Source organism: Tubulanus polymorphus, chromosome 1, assembly GCF_964204645.1.
Source record: "Tubulanus polymorphus chromosome 1, tnTubPoly1.2, whole genome shotgun sequence".
NCBI lineage: Eukaryota > Metazoa > Nemertea > Palaeonemertea > Tubulaniformes > Tubulanidae > Tubulanus > Tubulanus polymorphus.
Genome location: NC_134025.1, coordinates 628,241 through 648,932, shown reverse-complemented (window position 1 = coordinate 648,932; position 20,692 = coordinate 628,241). Strand labels below are relative to the sequence as shown.

General features: G+C 36.8%; 2 protein-coding genes across 3 annotated transcripts; one reads left to right on the top strand and one right to left on the bottom strand.

The window, feature by feature from the left end:
* The first annotated feature begins 2 nt into the window (after positions 1–2).
* LOC141907915 (general transcription factor IIE subunit 1-like) lies at positions 3–4,824 on the top strand. Of its 2 annotated transcripts, none has more exons than XM_074797679.1 (5): positions 3–71; positions 1,977–2,655; positions 2,836–3,058; positions 3,208–3,469; positions 3,798–4,824. In XM_074797679.1, the coding sequence occupies exons 2-5, from the start codon at positions 1,997–1,999 to the stop codon at positions 3,989–3,991; spliced, it is 1,338 nt and encodes a 445-aa protein (XP_074653780.1). In that variant the 5' UTR covers positions 3–71; positions 1,977–1,996; the 3' UTR covers positions 3,992–4,824. The 2 variants fall into 2 exon arrangements, with proteins under 2 accessions (XP_074653780.1, XP_074653787.1); XM_074797686.1 differs by lacking the exon at positions 3–71 and adding an exon at positions 1,608–1,646.
* An 11,522-nt stretch (positions 4,825–16,346) lies between these two features.
* LOC141914521 (SIN3-HDAC complex-associated factor-like) lies at positions 16,347–19,371 on the bottom strand. Its single transcript, XM_074805747.1, has 4 exons — positions 19,091–19,371; positions 18,780–18,957; positions 18,137–18,290; positions 16,347–17,620 (listed from the first exon to the last, which is right to left on the bottom strand). The coding sequence occupies exons 1-4, from the start codon at positions 19,316–19,318 to the stop codon at positions 17,335–17,337; spliced, it is 846 nt and encodes a 281-aa protein (XP_074661848.1). The 5' UTR covers positions 19,319–19,371; the 3' UTR covers positions 16,347–17,334.
* Between the last annotated feature and the right edge of the window lie 1,321 nt (positions 19,372–20,692).

The following is a 20,692-nucleotide window of genomic DNA, read 5'->3' as shown; positions in this document are numbered from 1 at the left end:
TCCAATATGGCTGCGCCCATGGAAAATTAATTTTTATACCGTTTAAACTTATTTTCTTTAAATTGAACAAGGTAAGAATTACCAGCCGTTCATGAATCTATGTGTCGGTGTTTAAATATTCTGTGAACTACCGTTTTTGTTTTAGAATGTTTATATTTCCGATTGAAAATAGTTTTTTTTTCCTAAATTCAACCTCTCTGTCTCTGACCTGGAATCCTTTTTTCGGTTTCTTTCTTGTTTCAATCCCGATTCCACGTTGTATGAATCACTTACACATTATTGAGCATCAAGATTTATTTTAGAATTGTGTAATTCAGCAGTGACAGCAGACACTTGCTCTGCCCCTTCCAATCCAATCAATACTGAATCTATCAAATATCATTATCATCACACAGGGGGGGGGTCACTTGATCATTACTAATTGGTGTAATTGAGAAGTTTGTATAGGTAATTAGTGCTACTGATGATTGCTACTGAGTACTTTATAACTCTTAGTGAACTGCTCATAACAAATCATCACTACTTAATGAATTGATAGAGTATGGTCTGCCATTCATAACCCTAACCCCAGGCCAGGTGAATTGAGATGTCACAGCCACTGAAGGCTAGCAGTTAACCCTAACCCTAGGTCAGGTGACCAGTGGCGGTGACATCACAGTCACCCATGGCTAGCAGCTAACCCTAACCCTAGGTCAGGTGACCAGTGATATCACAGTCATTCATGGCTAGCAGTTAACCCTAACCCTAGATCAGGTGACCAGTGATATCACAGTCATTCATGGCTAGCAGCTAACCCTAACCCTAGGTCAGGTGACCAGTGATATCACAGTCATTCATGGCTAGCAGCTAACCCTAACCCTAGGTCAGGTGACCAGTGATATCACAGTCATTCATTGCTAGCAGCTAACCCTAACCCTAGGTCAGGTGACCAGTGATATCACAGTCATTCATGGCTAGCAGCTAACCCTAACCCTAGGTCAGGTGACCTGTGACATCACTAAGTGGGAGGACCAGACCCCATCAAACAATTGGACTGAGGACCACTGTGATATCATAGCCAATCAAAGCCTTGACCCTGAGTCATGTGACATAAATATCGATCCTTAAACTCCTACTCAGTTTACAGAGTTTTGTTCTGATAGCTTTGGATTAAAACTAGATGTAAAAACATATCAATAATACAGGTCAATTGACAGTTCCCTCCCTCTCTCCCCCACTCTCCCCTCTCTCCCCCACTCTCTCTGTCTGTCTCATATCCTGGATACTTCACCCTAGGGGCTGCTGTTCAAAATAGAACATGATTTAGATTATATTTCTTGTTGACCTTGTGTCATGTATGAAATTTCAACAGTTGCCAGTTATCTGAAACTATTGTGCACGCCGTGTGTGGTGAGAGTCTCTTTCTCCTCAAGTGGGTGTTTGAATAGTATTTAAAAACTCTTCTTTGTCTTATTTGTATGTAAAAATGAATATTCAGGTTATGAAGATTGAATTTCTGTTAAGATTTTTAAAGATCAAAATAGATCTTTGAGACTTTGTAACAGAAATTCAATCTTGATCATTACTGGTTTTATCAAAGCATTATCAATTACTGGTATCAGCCATTCCCTGAAACCTCGACATATCAACGACGTAACTTTTATCAGGTCGGGTTCATTAGCCAAACTCATAGCTCTTTAAGGTGAATTAGGAAAATAAGAAAAGAAATGGTGACAATGAGAAGTCAAGAGGATAAGAAATGAAAAGTGACAATAATATTTTAAGTGTAGTGGAAGAAATATCTAAAGATGTAGAAATGTAGAAATTAAGGGAATGCCTGAAAAAGTTGAGAAGTTAATTCACACCAAAACATTTACGCTGTTACCTTTAAATCCAGTGAATGTAATTATATACAGTGGTAAAGATGATATAACAATCATTAAATCGAATAGAATGATGAATAAAGATGATTGAACGATTCTTTTCTTATTTTGTAGAGATTTTGCCGAGCTGCAAAATGAGTGAAATAAAAGAGCCGGATATTCTAACGGAGGTTCCAGAAACGTTAAAACGTTTAGCTCGATATATCGTACGAGGATTCTACGATCAGGAACACGCTATAGTTATTGATTTATTAGTTCGTAATCCGTGTATGAAAGAAGACGATTTGGTCGAATTATTAAAATTCGAACGGAAACAACTTCGAACATTGATCAACACGTTAAAAAACGATAAATTCTTAAAAATTCGAATGCGAGTCGAAACCGACGCCGAAGGAAAAACAACGCGTCATAATTATTATTTCATTAATTACAAAGTGTTCGTTAACGTCGTTAAGTATAAATTAGATCACATGAGGCGTAAGATCGAAACGGAAGAACGTGATTCGACGAATCGCGCCAGTTTTCACTGTCCATCGTGTCAGAAATCTTTCACCGATTTAGAAGTCGATCGTTTATTTGATCCGATGACCGGAACGTATCAATGTTATTTCTGTCATCTGGATGTAATAGAAGATGAACCGGTGAATCCTGTACACGATACACGCACGTTAATGGCTAAATTTAATAATCAAATGCAGCCAATTTATGATCTGTTGAGACAATGTGAGGATATCAAACTCGCGCCTGAAGTTCTTGATCCGGAACCGATCGATATTAAATCTATTAACAGCAGGTACGAGCATCACATAGTTTACAAATCATTGTATTTCTGTAATACACTGGAGTCCTTAACATATTTAAGAGTTCCCTGATTCTCAACTCTGTATCTGGTCAATGTTGTATTTATTTATAGATTAAGGCTGATTGTCTCTTGTTCAGTATCGAGAGTATAATGTAATTGTTTTGTTTACAGAGCCCCTGGTGCGTCTAAGAGAGATCCCAATGATCATTCTGTCTGGAGCGGAGATATAAAGAAGAATATCGGATTTGAAGTTCGTGAGAACACTGTTACTGTTAATATGGATACCGATAATAAATCGATTATTACCGAATCTAAACCGGAGAAAGCCAGACCAATCTGGATGACTGAGAGTACAGTAGAAGGTGCTATGTTAGAACCAGTCTTAGGTCCAAAGGTAGGAGCCTTAAAGTATTGATGATTTCTCTATAAATTATGCATATCTGATTAGAAAATGATAAGGCAACTTTCATCTGCCCAGTTTTGGATTTCATATGTTTGGTATTTCTTCTCTCTCAATAGGGTTGTTTTATTTATATATTTCAGGTTGAGATATCCAGCGAACCGGCCGGACCTTCGACCGCTCCACCTGGTGGCAGTTCCTCGCGTAAAATGGACGACGATCACATTATGCGCACGTTACTCGTTCATGAGAAGAAAAACAGTCAACAGACGGCGCTAGCTACCCCGGCGTTAGTACCAGCAGCGCCACAAGGGGGTGCTAGTAGTGGAGAGGATGATAGTTCTACGAGTGAATCAGAAGATGAAATAGAGAAAGCTGTAGTGAAATCATCGTTACGAACAACAGGTAAAATATCGGACTAACTATTATAGATATATGAGGAGGAGTAATACACGACAGTGGAAGTTTACGGGGAGGGAGGAGAGAGCAGAGAGGAGAGAGGAGGGTGGAGAGAGTGGGGAGGTGAGAGGAGGGAGGAGAGAGTAGGGAGGAGAGAGCAGAGAGGAGAGAGGAGGGTGGAGAGAGTAGGGAGTTTATGAGGAGGGATGAGAGAGAAGGGAGGAGAGAGTAGGGAGGAGAGACGAAAGAGGAGAGAGTAGGGAGGAAGGATGAGAGAGTAGGGAGGAAGGAGGAGATTCACTGTTAACAATGTTTCTACTTTTTACTCTTTTAGTTTCACGTGATGCCGATGTAGAGGAAATGGAGAGTGACGATGATGACGGAGAAGATGAAATGTTGGTAGCTATCGGTGATAAGAAGATTGCGTTTAACGACGTTACGGCCGAACATGTTCAACAGATGACAAAAGAAGAAAAAGCTGAATATATCAGAATAGGACAAGAAATACATGAACATATGTATGACTGATAGTCACTCACTGAGAGTCTGTGTCGTAAATATGATATAAAATCCCTCACTTAAAATGAAAAGAGTCTGAAATGTTTCTTTTAGCTGATATTAGTTTATAGACTCAGTGTTCCAACTGTCTCCTAATAGTCATCTTTGTTTACTATATACACCTTGAGGAATACCGAATATGATATTCCTCAAGGAAACATTTCACACTCGTTTTTCCATGTTATTGTGATATTATATATTATAACATGACTCTACGCAGTTTGTCTCTGAAATATCTCAGTTTTTTATTAATGTATTTTTGGATAATGAAATGTTCTGGTGTGAATCCTCTAATCTGTGTAGTGAGCTGTAGCTGAGAATTATTTCAACATTGATAACAGGAATGTCTAGAATCTGGTTCCGCAGTTCTGAGAGATACTCTTAAAATCAGGTCTCATCATGTACACAGTCAAACTTGCCAAAGTCATTGCATTTGTGACAATCACTAAGTTGATGACTTATCATAGAAATGATGACTTACACACATTCAGATGAATTGGAAATATAGATTAGGAATCAAAAACTAGTTCAGCGACTTCAATAACATTATTATGATTTTGCTAGTTTGTAGTTAAGATGTATAGGTAAGATTTTAACTCAGAACTGTGGATCTGGATCCAGTTCCACAGTTGTGAGTTAACTCAGAAATAAAACTAGTTGATTTTCAATTGGTTAACTCTTAGCACAGAACTCTGGAACTGGGTCCTGTATCCTGTTAAACATGTATGTTAAGTGTTGTGAAGTGAAAGTGTCCTAAAATGTATTCATTTGTTAGATGTGAATATATTATATATTTGTAATCTCCTGATGATACCTTGTAAATAAAACTAAATATATTTGTATGTTTTTATTAGTTTGTTTTTATTTTCACAAGTGGAGGCCATAGTGCCTGAAAAATCTTTGGGTATCCCATGTCTGATGTACATGAGACTCTTTTTCGACCAGTGATTATTGATCGAATTAGCCGATAATTCAAGAAACAACAGAATTGTATTCGCATTATTTTGCGATGTTTTTAAAATCTGTGTGAAAACATTTTAGTGAAAGAATTGTCATTGGTTATTTCGACAGTTCTCCCTCCTGTCGTGTTCACTATCTGGTTCAATATATATACTTCAATAAAGCCATTATGACTTTACAAGTCAATGACGCGCCGCTCGATGTAAATAGATAAGTGGGATTCGAATCTATCGTCTTACGCCGTATTGACGCAGGTGGTCAATGAAAGGCGCGTTTATTTCAATGCCATTTCAGCGGAGATGGAATCAGTTGACATTTATCATCCCCTCTCATGTGAAATGTCAAATTGGGACAATGGATTATCATTTTACGTATACTATTCTGAGTACAGTTTCAACTTACAAACTAAAGAAAATTGCGTGATAAATGAAAACATGGGTTTTTATTTCGAAACTCAAAGTGTCAGTTTTGGTCCGCAGATCCAGTTTAGATGAAGATTTCTTTCGCTTCGGTAAAATCTTACAGTATGTTTTTCGATCACATCATTAATTATAATCGTTTAATTTCATAATAACTAACCAACTTTATTTTTAGATAACATTTCGAAAAAAGGTTTAATCATCAACTAAAGAGGATTGAAGTGAAATGAATTTTGAATTTGTTCTATTTGAAAAGCGATGCTATAAGCGCATCTAGAATTTCGGATATACTTTTTACTTCTGCCTTTTGTTTACTACGAAACTCGTCTTGCCTCAAAATTCTAAGTAAATTCAATTTCTGTAGTAAACGCAATCTTTCATTGTCATCATTATCATGATTCCGTTTTTTATTCGTCGGTTTCGTTTTACCCACGTAGAAGAAAGCGTCCTGGTTTTTATCTACTCCGAATGTCGAATGTGGATTTTGTTCCATGGATGGTTGGGGTGGAGATCGAGTAGGAAGGTACCCGGATTCAGGAGCCGACGGCAAGTTACCGGTACTCTGAAACAATAAGAACAAAACATTCTCTGAAACAATAAGAACAAACGATTCTTGAAAGGCAAGATGTTTGTGAAAATGAATATTCGAAAGTTATACGCAAAAAACACAAATGTATTCGCGTAGGCAAGAGAAGAACTCTGTCGAGTCACGGAGATCGTTCATTGAAATATAGGAAGCAGTAAAATACGTGATGGCATCTCAACCTTTTTTTATAATTTGTTTATGAAAGATGCTCGCCTTTTTGTTGGGAAGGATTGCCTTTTCTAAATCAAAATTCCAGGCAATGGGCCTGATAAAAACTGCAATAGTCACCACCACACTGACTGGTCACCAGTCACCTGACTGGTCACCACAGACAAATGGTCACCACACTGACCGGACAAACTGACGACTTATGACAATGTATATCGGTCTATGGTTTAGTGGTTAGCATGCCTGTCTGGTATATTGGAGGTCGCAGGTTCGAAACCCTTCTAGGGTTAGGAATCACCTAGGGTTAGGGTTACAGATGATCTGAGTTTTGTGTCCAGGATGATTTGGGCTAGCGTTTGCGTTATTCCCTGAAGATGCATCATTTTTTGGAACTTTCCTCCAAATTTGCTGCTACTAATTCTGAACTATAAACATTTGTTAGAAAACTCATAGAACCCATGGCCAGTTCCTCAGTTGTTGGCTAAATTTTGCTTTTAAAGTTTGAATAGTTTTCAATAAGTTAACTTAGATTTAACTCAGGACTGTGGACCAGGGCCCAGTTGCACAGTCGTGACTTAAGTCTAAAGGTGGTCTTAAATCTTAAGACTGGTCTTAAGTTGTTAGATTGGCTATAGAACTAAGTTGGTCTTAGACTGGTCTTAAGTCTAAGCCACGACTATGCAACTGCCCCCTGGGCCCCAGCATGTCTATAACCATCGACAAGTAGAATACATACGTTTAAAGTCAATCGTCTGGGTAAAATATCCTCGATCTGTAGTTTATAATCGTAATCTGCAGGACTTGCACAATATGATTCTAAAACCTCATAAGTACAAGCGTTTAAGCAGCACTCATCGACCACACTTCTTCTTCTCCGGGTTAGAAATGATGCAGCCTGGCGTTTACTGATTACAGCAGGGGCACTAGCTGCAGGAATACACAGAAATATATAAAAACACATTTACAAACTAAAATAAATCATAAACAAAAAAAAACTTTCATTTCAAAAGAAGAGAGTATGACAACAAAAAATAAAAATAAAACCACCTGTTTCGCTCCCGACAGGTGTGACGGGTTTGCGAGGAACACCAAATAAAAACTAAAATCAAACGAAATTAAATAAATAAAAAGGATGAATCCCTATTTTAAGATCAAAAATGAAAAATTACAACGATTAAGTAGATAGAGTTATCTTTTTTATATTCACCTCTGGGTCCAGATTCACAAAAAGGTTTATTTAACCCTTTAAACAGATTTTCAATCTCCATGAATTCAGTTAATTCATCTTAAATCGATTGAAGAGTTAATCTTTTTTTGTGAAACTGAACCCGGAGCTTAGAAAACGATAATTCATGAATCATTACAACCATTTTGTTAATGAATCATAATCCATACGCAAATAGCAGTATGGATGAATAGATCGAAATCCTACATTTGTTTCTATTTCTATAATTCTTCTAATTCAGGCGCGGATCCAGGGGGGGGGGGCTCAGCTACCAAAAATGTTTTAAATGTTTAAATCGTTATCTTGAAGGAATGTATATGCTCAAGGCAAATCGGGCGGACAGTACTTCTGCATAATCGGTAACATAACGTCTTATGTTTGGCCAAACAATATGCCGTATTGGCCCCCTATCAGAGATTTTAGTCAGCGGTTTAACATAAACATTCTTTATGAACCCCTCCTTGAAAAAATCCTGGATCCGCGCCTGTAATTACTAAACCATCTTTATATAGGCCTATATATAGGACTATCATATTATGTTATTTTTGTGCAAATCTCCGAAATGCCAATGGTCTATATATGACGTCATATCCGCAAGCGCTTATATAATTAATTGGCTTCGTTTGAATTTGTTGTCGTTTGGTAAATCAACTGATTTAACGGATTTATGTATGTTGGGTGTAGCCAATAATTTACAGATGTCGGGTCGCGTAAAAGTCTACAAATATATTTAAATCATCGAGTCATTCAATTCAATACGGTATCGTATGAATGAATGGATGACGTCATTAATCGGGTGGAAAGTTCAATCGAATCGGTTACAACCATTCAAAATTTGAATATAACGGTTACATCTGTACAACCATTCAGTTACATTTTACCACAAATCATTGCTTATTTCTAGATTTTTTCAACATCAATCGATTGGAATTTGACTAAATTAGAAATATCAAAGTTTAACAAAGGTCGCACTGTTGACACTAGCGTCCCGCAATCAAAAACACCAAAAGATCGAAATAGTTACGTATATGATAGAAACTCCGAATTTTAACATTCTGGACCCAGTTCCATAGTTGTGAGTTAGAGTTAACTCGGAGTTAAAATTAGTTCATTTTCAATGAGTTAACTCAGGGTCAAATCTTAACTCCGAACTGTGGAACTGGACCCAGAATTTCAAATTTAAATTCAAAATTCAGATTCTGTATTCAGATTCAGATTCTGTATTCTTTGAACCAATGATAATATATCCGCTTTTTTTTATATAAAGAAAATCCCACAATAATAACGATGTAAAGTCCGAAAATGTTTCTTTGAGTTTTAAATTAGCTGAATGAAACATTTCGGACTAAATATTTCTCCGTTATTATTGTGGAATTCTCTTTATATCAACGCGTCGAAACGTCACGCAGTCCTGCAGCGCTTCGCTCTTGGTCCAGAAGTGAAGAGCGTGGTTTACCAGCCCACATCGTCATTGATAATAGTTTTTAATTTAGTTTTAGTAACTTTTCTAATTCCTACACTAAAACATGCCGGTATATATAACGCAAGCTAGTTAAAGCAATAATTTACCTTTTTTGCTGACGTCCCAATGAAATCCACGATCATGACAAATTAAATCTAAAACATCGGCTAACTGTTTACCGCATAATCTCTCAGCTTCTACTGTAACTAACAGTAGAATGATCGTTGATATACTGGCGTACATACTGTAAATATAACAAAACAATTCGTTTCATGATGTGGTGGATCTAAGGGATTGGAGATTCCTCCTTTTGTGTCAAGATAGAAAGCTTTAAACGTGACCGATTCATCCTCTCATAAAGTGTATATTTTCGCATGTATTTCAATGATTCCTAGCAGCGATTGAGCCCCATTGTTCAGTCATGGCTGCTTTGTCCAAGAAATGCCCCTCTTCCTATTTGGCCCACACTTCCTATTGGCCTATGTAGATCCAGGTCCAGCGGTTATAGCCTGTATAGATGAAGACTCTACGCGATTCTTGCTAAAACTAGTTTCAAACTTGGCTGAATTTGATAAACACTTTGAGTGTTTAGAAGTCGAAAATGGAAAATGGAAAAATAACAACTTTGATGAAAAGTTTGTGAAATAAGAATATTAGACATGTCACAGAAAATTACAGTTTTCTTTCACAGTTTAATCGAAAAAAACTGTAATTTTCTGGTATACGCATCCCTTTCATATTAGCACTATATATCAGTATGATTAAGATGAAATAATGATTGAGTTTACCTGACAAAACTGTACCATCAATCCCAAGCAAGCCCTGCTGATATTTACCTATTCACCAGTAACTTAACATTTTATCATATCGAGTTTAAAATAACGAATGAGCTGATTGTCCAAACTACAACATCAACATCGCTTCAACAACGCATGCGCGTATTGATCAGTTTTATAATTGATATCGGATTAACTCGATTAATTACCAGTTCGAATGTAAATTTATGCGGTTGAACTTATTTTAGAAATTGTCGATGTTAAAATTAAATCCGAATGTAGATTCAAGCACGTGCCAGCATTCTGTCAGATCGGCGCAAACTAAACGTACTTTTCGAAACTTATGTCTTACTAGTAAATTCAGACATCTCTGTTTCATGAAAATGTTTAAGTTTAAAGCGGTTAAGCTCGAATTGAAAACACGAATGTCTATGTCGAAGATGTATGAGATATATTCGTTAAGTATTTTCCAAATCGAAATAACCAAACTGTGGATCTAAGTTCCACAGTTTGAGAGTTTAGAATCAGTTAATTTTTTTAACGAGCTAAATCTATAATTCTAAACTGTGAAACTGGATCCGGATGTTTCAAAAACTTACCAGATTTTCGAAAGAAACAACTTCCAGCAGCCTGGTGACATCATTAGACAAGTTTCCACTACCCGGAGTTAAACTTCAATATTCCATTTTGTCCAGTTTGATGTTGATATTTATAGATAAGTGAGGGCTTGTTGCGGTGGGGGTAATCAGACCCCGGTTAAACCTCCGCCTTGAATTCTACCCGTTACGTCATTTTCATTACTTGATACCGAAATAACGGGGGAGTTAGTTTTGAAGTTTGTAGCGGCGGTCGGTGTGCAGGTGATCTTCACCGGATCCTCGAGTAGGAAGCAGCCTGGTCTACTTGACGACGCACAGACCGCTAAAACAATACCTACCAATACTACCCATGAGACAAATATTAAAATGTTTGGTCATTTTATACTCGTGTTATGGATCTCTATCTATTCCTGACATTTCTCATATTACTAGCGACCCACACCACGCACACACATCCATTCCATATACTTTTTATTCCTTTCACACATCCAAGGATTTCTCCTACAGAGCCACCGACAGCTCTTGTAGTTTCCTTCATACAAACTCTCTCTCTTAATTTAGCATATATGTACACGCTTTTATAAAGCAACTTCTAGCGAAATTTGCAACGTTTTTCGCTGCGTTTTCAGCCTATAGGTAGATCTGCCTCCTACGAGTAGATTCCATTTTCATTCAGGACTTATCTTATAGTCACCAGCCGCATAAAGAGAAAAATGTGGTTTTAAGGTTTTATTACGTTGATTTCTGAATAACTATATATATATATATATACATGTGTAATATTGGTGTCAACTGAACCAGAAGAAATTAGGTTTTGTAGACTGGTATCATCTTTAACCCGGGGGTTAACTCAATTGAAAATGAATTAAGTTAGCCCCCGGGTTAAAGTTAATACCAGTCCGGCCCCTGATGTTTATAATTTTACGTGAATAGAAACAGTCAGTCCACCATTTTTTTACAATTTTTTTATTTTGTAGCCTAAAAAGGACCCTCCAAACTTTTGGCCGATAGGGCCGGGTCGCCCTTGACCTGACCTGTTCTTATCATCTTTAATTCCTTGAAACATCTTCTGTTAAGGGCCACCGGGGGTCGATAGAACTCGTGTTGGAGTGGGTTATTATTTGAAGGTAACGGCTTTGTGTAGTCAAAAAAGTAATGTCCAATGGGAAAATCTAATATTTCAAATTTGGAGAAGAAACCTGATTCCGGCTGAGCTATCGGTGGACACCTCCGAGGAGAGACCACTCCTCCTCCCTCTCTTCATAAACCTCGATTACTGGTCGTACCAGTATATCATTCCAGATATTTTCGTGGAGCGGTCATATTTCAAACTGTCGTCCATGGCCAGATAAAACTATTTAAGGGCGGGGGACATCTTATTCGTGATGATCCAGTTTCACGCTATTATCGCTAACTTCATGGTCAGCTTAAACTGTACCGAGGGCCCAGTTATCACGAATCCGAATGATTGAGATTAAAAGTAACTCTGTGAAGTATTAGACAATCAGAACCATATTCAGTGGAATCTGGACCGCAATCAGTGTATCGATTGCAGGCAGGTGTTAATAGTCACAATCAGCCCGTCACAGCTGTAAACGAGCCGATCGTTTACGAGGTTGTACGCTCGATGTCACAGCATGGACGCTGCACATCTCTGAGCCCGAATCTGTGGGCCTCTCTCCATCAACTTAGTCCCTACAGTTACAGCGTCCTTCGAGCCTGGAAACTCTAAACTCCCACACCATTCTTTCAGTTTTTGATCATCCAGATATCAGAACTTCACTACCACCGAACACCTGACAATTTGAGACCAAATCTTCTCAGATCAACTCAAAAAATAAACTCTGAATACAATGAATTCATGAGACGATATTTATTTGGCAACACAAAAATGGCCCATAAATAATAATAATAATAATATGACATAAAATAACTATTAGGAAACAGCATTTTTATCATTCCTGCGCTTACAAACAAACACACTGTTCTATAACCATTCAAACAGGCCTCAACTACTGAGACACTGTAAAAACAGGCCTCAGGCTATACTTACTACAAACATCATCATTACAATAATTCATACAACAGTTAAAAAACAAATGAATTGATACCTGAGATGAGTGATAGGAGATTGAATTCATATTCGTTGTGTATTTTAAACTCATCTGTTTAAATTTCAGCTACAAATGCATAAATCTTCTCAGTAACTCGCAACACAGTTGACAGTTGAGTTGTCGGTTATTTTAAACTTTTAAACGTCGTTTTGATCATAATAAAACTATATGGATACCAGAAAATCTGCCTAAACTCTCGGTGTTAAATCAGATCTGTATCTTACAGCTTAAAATGCATAGCAGTTATTGAAAGATTGTCCTCCACACATTGTTACACATAGAGTATCATATATAATACCATTATTTGGGATCAGTTGTTTAATGAATGCCGGTTCTAGCCCTGGCAGGTGTGGGTCATCTGTAAATACCGAACACTCAACAAATATTACATTCAAATCACCGAACAAAAACCCACTGGATATAACACGCCATCTATAGGAAAAATTACGAACTTCATACCTCTAATAGTTGGTTTTTGTATAAAGTTTGTTTGTTTTTCATAAATAGATTTTCCTTTTTTAGTTTCATTCATTTCATATTCATACAATATTCATAGAATTAACTACAGTTTCTACTGAGTAAAAATCATCTACCCCTAACACGTTTTACAATTCATGTCGACACAAGTTCTTAACATGAGTTTGAAACCCGACGCAAAACAGACCGGCTTCACACGAAACCCAGTTACTATCAAATTCTACAGATACAGAATCGGAAAAAGAGTTTATTAGCTTTAGAATTGTGGGGTCTCTGCCCGGTATTACAGTTCACAGTTAGGATTCGATTTGGAGTTAAAATATTGAAAATGAACTAATTAAATGTTAGCTCAAACTCACAACCGTGGAACTGAATCCAGAATCACAGTACAACTTGGTTCCACCAAATTCAATAGAATTTTGGTTCTCGAATCACAGATCTGAGTTTCTCTAAATCACGGGTCAGGGTTTCTCTAAATCACGGGTCAGGGTTTCTTCAAATCACGGGTCTCATGAATTCATAGTTAAGACATCAACAAGAATTGAGAATGAATTTAAAATTGGGCCGATTAACGTACAACATACAATATTATAATATAAACCACATTCTCTCCGTTTCTCGTGCAACACGCTTTTTTCTAATACAGTTTTAAAACTTGTTTTTAAGTAATTTATGACTAGTAAAACTACACCGAGTTAGTCAAATACTCAACATATAATCAATCATTAATCATAGTTAATCAGGGTTTAAATTAATGCCAGTTTGTTTCCACTAGTGACATGCAGGTGATGTATTTATAGAGATTATGCATTGTTTACACATTTGTCCACCAGGTGGCGTCACATTCCACGCTAACTTCTTACAAAAATTATTTTCTGTTTCGCTTGAAAAATAAACTAGTTTTACATGTTTTTTTTTAAACAGTCTCTGTTTCTGTACTTTGTACGATGTTAAAAATTCTTTTTTTTATAAAAAATTTGTGCACAAGACAGAGTTACAGAGAACCACATAACAAGCCACAAAAAACAGGAAACTTAGTGAAATCTGTTGCTGCAAGCGTTTCATGTTTCATTAAGCTACGCAGTGTTACACTAACAAATGAACATGAATTTGAGCAAAATTCGTAAAATTGAGGTCGAACGACGCTGCCCCCTAGTGACACAACTGGCATACATAACAATATCTATAATTCTAAATGCGAACAGTCGAATTATTTCAAACCCAAGTCACGAGAAAACTATTTAAAACGACAGACAGAATGCATGAAAATTCCCGAGGAAGCCACGTTCAGAATTCAAACCGGAGATAAAAATTTGGAATGCAAAAAACACGTTTGAGATTATTTTATGATATGATTCACAAAACGGCAAAAACTAGAGTTTCATTCACACACAAACAACAATAGCAATAACTAGAGTTAGATTAATAACATCACTAACATTACAGTACAGTACATTACACATAGTTATATAGGTTCAAACATACCCGAAAACATCATTAACCCTTGCAATGCGGTGTATGAATCGGTGATGGATTTTACTAGTACACCGCGCTGCGGTGTATTGATGTAATAAGTTTTATCTCTATTGAAAGATGGCATCACCTGTCAAACATAGTGAAATACTAGTAACTAACGATACACTGCACCGCGGTGTAGACGCACTACAGTGGTATTCCCGTTATTCAACACACTAGGGTGGAATTTTTCTAAATTTTCAAATTACGTCCAGCACTATAGGGTATTGATTAGTCAGCACTGAAAGGGTTAAATCTCTCCGATCATTTCATACAGTTTCAATCTGCAGCTATTTCATACTTCATCAAACACATTTCTAAAACAACTAGCGAACTTTCAAAACTGATCATCCATGTTTCGTATCAGTTCCCGCACTTCACCAGAGATATTTCTAATCGAAGGGCTGCAGATTGTGCGACTGTATTTTTGTATGTTTGTACACATATAAATATCAAATATATTCGATACAATTTACAATAATTGAGATATAACTTACTTTCATATAATATTATACACATATAACCGACATCAGTAAAATAGTGTTCTTCAAATCTTTTTACAACAGAAATCCCGGAAGTACAGAGTTTAACGATCTATAACTGACTGAACTGTTGTCAGTTTACTCTCTAGATCACAATATTAAACTCTGCTATATACCTTTATAGACTCAATATAATAATAACTTTCTCTTCGTTTCTATCAATAACAAACTTTAAATCTGCACTAAATATTATCAGATCTGCTCCTAATAACAGTGTAGTGTAGTTTAGTTTAGCCTGAGTTATTGATACTTAAACTGTAACAATTTCAAAGATTATAGCCGCGATCACGCAGAGATTGATTTGGCCCGGGTCAGACTGGCCGCACCTGACCTGAGTCAACTTTAGTCCGAGTGTTCACATAGAAAACACCCACTCTACTAAAATACTATCAAAACTACTGTGGCAAGTGAGGAGAGAAGTCAGGGCCCAGTTTCACAAACAGGTTTAACTCTTAAATCGATTTAATTTCTTCATTAATTCAGTTTATCTTAAATCGATTTAGGCCTTAATCCTTTTTGTGAAATTGGGCCCCAGAAACAGTTAGCATTTTCTAGCGATAACTTGCCCAAATGTGGCCTATGTCAAACAGGCACGGATCTATCTAACACCAGAGCGATCAGATCACGACTTATACCAGTTATCAGTATCATCCATCACACTTTACTTTAGCTACCAAATGAAACGCATTGTTTTACATGAATCGAAATAACTGCCAAATATTCGTGAATTATGTTAGCTGCAATGGATGGATTTTTCTTCAAGTTACGAAAATAATTTAGTTTTTTTTCTTTCTCAATTGAAATAAAAGACAAAGGGGCCATCCATAAAGTGTGTTACATCGGCCGCTTGACCCTATGTACATATGAGGGGAGAGGGGAAAATATCCCTTACAACGCGAGAAGCATTGCTTTATTGCTTTTCTTTTATTTTATCATATTTGCATTTCAGCAAATTGTTCTTTTTTGGAAACTTATTAAATCTACAGAGATAATTTAACTAAACGCCAGACAGACTGACTGACTGACAGACAGCAGACAGAGTTTATATCTACAGCATTCAGCTATATAAAATCATGAATAAATTAAACCACTGATAACACCTATTACAGAAAACATCATACAAACTTATCATTTACGCTTTTTAAGAAGAAATTATCGTAAATTAATAAATATTAGTAATAAACACAGAAGACATAAATTATCTTTGCATTGAGCTAAATCATCATCATCATTATCATCGTCGTCATCGTCATCATCATCATCATCACAGCCACCATCAACGAAATCATCAAAACTGGTTTGACTTTTAAAATAACTGTCACAAATTCTAAACATTAAAAACTCATTTAAATCTAATTTGAAGCTCAACACAAAAACAAACACTTTTTCAACCGATATCAAATCAATTTCTTCAAAAACATTTCAGACTCGTTTTGCTCCCCACCCCGACCCAACCCAACCCCCTTATCTCAATTTGTTCATCAATGAAAATTCATTTCGTTGGGAATTTTCTGCTAAGGTAAATTCTGGAGAGCGCGAAAAATTGTATAGTTTTAATATAATTTATATTTTAACGAAGAAAGAAGATAAAACAATAAATAGGGAACAAATAAAGACTCCACCACACCCTGTTTAATACGTCAATCATTCACGAAGCCCCTCCCACCCTGTATTTTATCATTAGTAGGTTGTTTTCTATGTATTGTATGATGAGAATTCACCAGTGATATTCCATACCCGCTCATACAATACGTAGAATCAACTATTTTTTGTCCGTTTTAAATAAAAAAGTAAAAAAGTAAATGCTGTATAAAACCCTTAGTCGTATACGTGAATAATATAAATGATAAAATATTTGACTTTTCTATCATTTTTTTTTACTAAGTTTTAAAGGGTTTGATTTTTCTGTTTCGTACTGAAATGCAAGTCGGGTTTTAATAAGATCAGCTGAAATAGTGATGGTTTAATTACCGGTATTTATTGAACGCACCATCACAGACTGGTTCAACTCAAAACAATCGTTACATTTTGCTACAATTTCGGTGGCATTCAGGGGATGTTAACGTACACAATGCCTGTAGAGGGAGCCACCAGTGAAGCCAATATAACCACTAGGGAGCCACCAGTGACTGATAAAACCAATAGAGGGAGCCAGTGGTGGTGCCAAAATAACCACTAGAGGGAGCCACCAGTGACATCCGATACAATCAAACTACTGACTTCATTTTCCTGATTCAGTACAGTAGCCGGTACTCCACAGACCGTGATTTAACCACCAGTACCCCCCGGTAGACTGTACAGACTGTGATTTAACCACCAGTACCCCGCCGTGGTGCTTGTATAAAACGATGTTAATGTTTTGTATATAAATACGGAGCTCACGCGCGACAAACATACAAATAATTTACGACTCTCACTCTCAACATTCACTCTAATTCAACACTTTTAAATTGACCTAAATTAACCTTCATTAAGATTCTATAACTGCCTCGTCTATTATACACTGTTCCATGTCATCATCATAAACATCATCATCTTCATCTTCATCTAACAGATCATCATCAATCATTTCATCCTCTATCGTTGTCGGCATCGATTTATCGTTGCTATGGTTACTTTCTCCATCGCTCTGTTGCGGGTCGGAGATCCCGGTGGCGCCATCTTTCTTACACGAGTTACACGGTTTGAGTAAACTAGGGTCGACCATCACCTCACCGTGAGGTCCGGTGAAAATTATACCGCAACAGATCTTCGTCCTACATAATAAAACATACAATTATAGTCAGTTCCGAGGCAATTCAACTGACAATCAATGAGTGCTACTACTGCGGCAAGTGAGCATCAACCGCTTTGTGGTTAGTCTTCGTTTTGAGATTTTCTCTACACTTCAATGAAAACAATACCAAACACTGAGAGAGTAGAAAAGAAGTCTCCAGAAGAGTTTCAAAATCTGGGGCCGGTTGCCTAGTCATGGCATAGACTTAAGACCAACTTTGTTCTATAGCCAATCTAACAATTTAAGACCAGTTTTAAGATTAAAGACCACTTGTGGACTTAAGTCACGACTGTGCAACTGGCTATAATTTTGTGGCAGGCAGTAGATCATGGTTTTGGTTTCATAGTTAACTATGTTGCCAGCTGGTAGCGCCACTGGTGGATTTTCATTTCTTACTTAATTGTACTTTTGGTCAATTCAGCGGACGTTTTATCATTACTTGTGATTCACAATTTGAAAACCACACTGACAGTTGGTTTGATAAAATGACACTTACCTCTTCCAGTAAGATAGATCTAAAAATGAGCTACATTGATTGAATTGTTGCATTGAATCTGGCAGTTCGTTAGAGTCCTCGGATAGATCGCTGTAAACAGGACTAGGTGCTCTATATTGACACTGTCTCGTAGCTCGTATCCCTAATTCAATCTCTGTTAATATAAATACAAACATCATGTTTTAAAAATTTTAGATCCTGTGAGTTTATGTTTTGTAACTTGTTTTTCTGGTCATTCCAACTGATGATGGCTGTCAGTCAACAGCCATCATCATCCCACCTGATGATGGCTGTAAGTCAACAGCCATCATCATTCCACCTGATGATGGCTGTAAGTCAACAGTCATCATCATTCCACCTGATGATGGCTGTTAGTCAACAGCTGAAACGTTGTGGTTTCAAAATAATAAATTTGATAGTATAATTTTAAATTCGAATTGTGGGATTTCTTCATTTATCCGAATAACCAACTCTCTTCCTAAGATCTATTTCTTCATTTATCTACAGTATACACGGATTATAGTGTTTATTCGACAACTATCATGTATCACTATCACAACTGATATTTACGATATTTCATGAATCTCAATGAGTTAAAATTGCTGATATTGATATTCGTGATATTGATATATCAGATACTTACGAACTTCATCCGATAATTCACTGTGGCTTTTTCGCACATGTTTATGTTTACGTTTTTTAGTCACGTGTTTCTTAAAGGTTTCCGGTTTTGGTAAATTGTTCCCATTGTTGTTGCTGTTGTTATTGTTACGTATTTTACTCATTGATTTAGTTCCGGGACCGGCTCTTGCATCAACGACCTAAAACAATTCAAACATCACATTTCAAACAGTGTCCTCTCTTTCATCAGTCGACAAAAGTGGCCAAAATGACATAAATGAGGCTCTTCACATTTTAGGGGGTGTTATCTCCAAACTACGGGTAATTACTCACATGTTCCCAGTTTCTTGTTGATCCTGGTGGTAATTTCTTCCAGCGTTTCACTAACAGTACGCACGCGTTACAGATTTCACCTGCTCTGTGTTCGGATATATTAAAACATCTCACAAAGTCGGACTCATATTTGAGACTATCTGTGAATCGTGAACTAGAAGATTTCGCGCGACAAATACAACAACCGTAATGACTACGATAGATCTTCGGTCGATGGAAACTGAACATGTTGACAGTGAGGGTGAGGAGATGTTGATTCTACGCTGAGATCAAAACCTTCAAGAAACCTGAAATAAAAATAGATTCATGTCAAACTATGTTCCAGGAAATATAAAAGCCAGGAATATTCTAGAATCATCTTTATTCCGGTGAATGTCTCTGTTTCCAGGTAATCAGTGCTATGACCCGTGAATGAACCAGTAGATGACAGCGATCTGACCTAATATAATATTACTATCTATTTATAGCTTTCTTGACATCGTTTCCTATTAACACAGTGACTTCAAACTGTTATGAATAAAACCAGAGTCTAAATCTACAAGTACTCGTCCTAATAAACCAGTAGAATAACCTTATCAGTTACTATCAAATATTTCATGTTTACTATAAACACAAGGCAATTTCATTCAGTATTTTATTAAGAGTTCAGAGGCAAACTCTCTCTCACTCACTACTCTCTTCATTATGCATAATTTATGTAATAGAGCCTGAGTCACTCAGCCCAGCAGTTTCTTATATTTGCTGTAATATAAACCCAGCTGATATCTTATACCCATACACTGGAATGACCTATCTGAATTGAGAGTCCAAATTAAATAGACCACTCAAAAACAAACACTATTCAAAGACCTCAACTCATTTGTTTCTAAGCTAAACAATAAGGAGCGACGAACATCGCAACCAACGCGACCGACCCGGCACGGCTCCCAATTTACTCGATCTTCAAATCGATCAGATTCTAAATTCATCAAAGATAACCGATTTATTTTCGCTGACAGATCATCAGTAAACTTCGAATTACAAACTTAATACGTATTTCAACGATGACAATTACTAGAAATATGACAAATAGGAGAGTAAAATTGAGATAGGAACTCAGTTGGAACCGAGCCCGATTTTCCGAGTCCAATCTGCGCAGATCTGAACACGCGCGTTTCAAAACGCCGATTTAACACTTAATTCAACATGGATCGTTACAAAACCCGCCTGAAACATTCTTCAAAATCTCGACTAACCACTCATCTGAACGTCATCGAAATTCAATGTCGATATTTTATAAAATTATAGAAAATGTGAAGCGATATCGAGAAAGAAGTAAAACTCACTTACCGAGCAGTCTTTGTGCAGTGTGTGCACGCATGCGCACTGCATCATATGGATATGTAAATGAGGTGTAAGATGTAAACAGAGACACATTAAACGATGAAACAAACGATGACATCTGTTTTATCACGATTTATATTTCTTATTTCGATGTATATTTGCTTATTCTAAGATATGAATATTGTATTATTCGTTTTCAAATTTACAAATATCTCATAAATGAGTCGCCGAAAAGTGCATAATTAAGTTCATTCTAAATTAAAAACTGTGGGTCGCTGA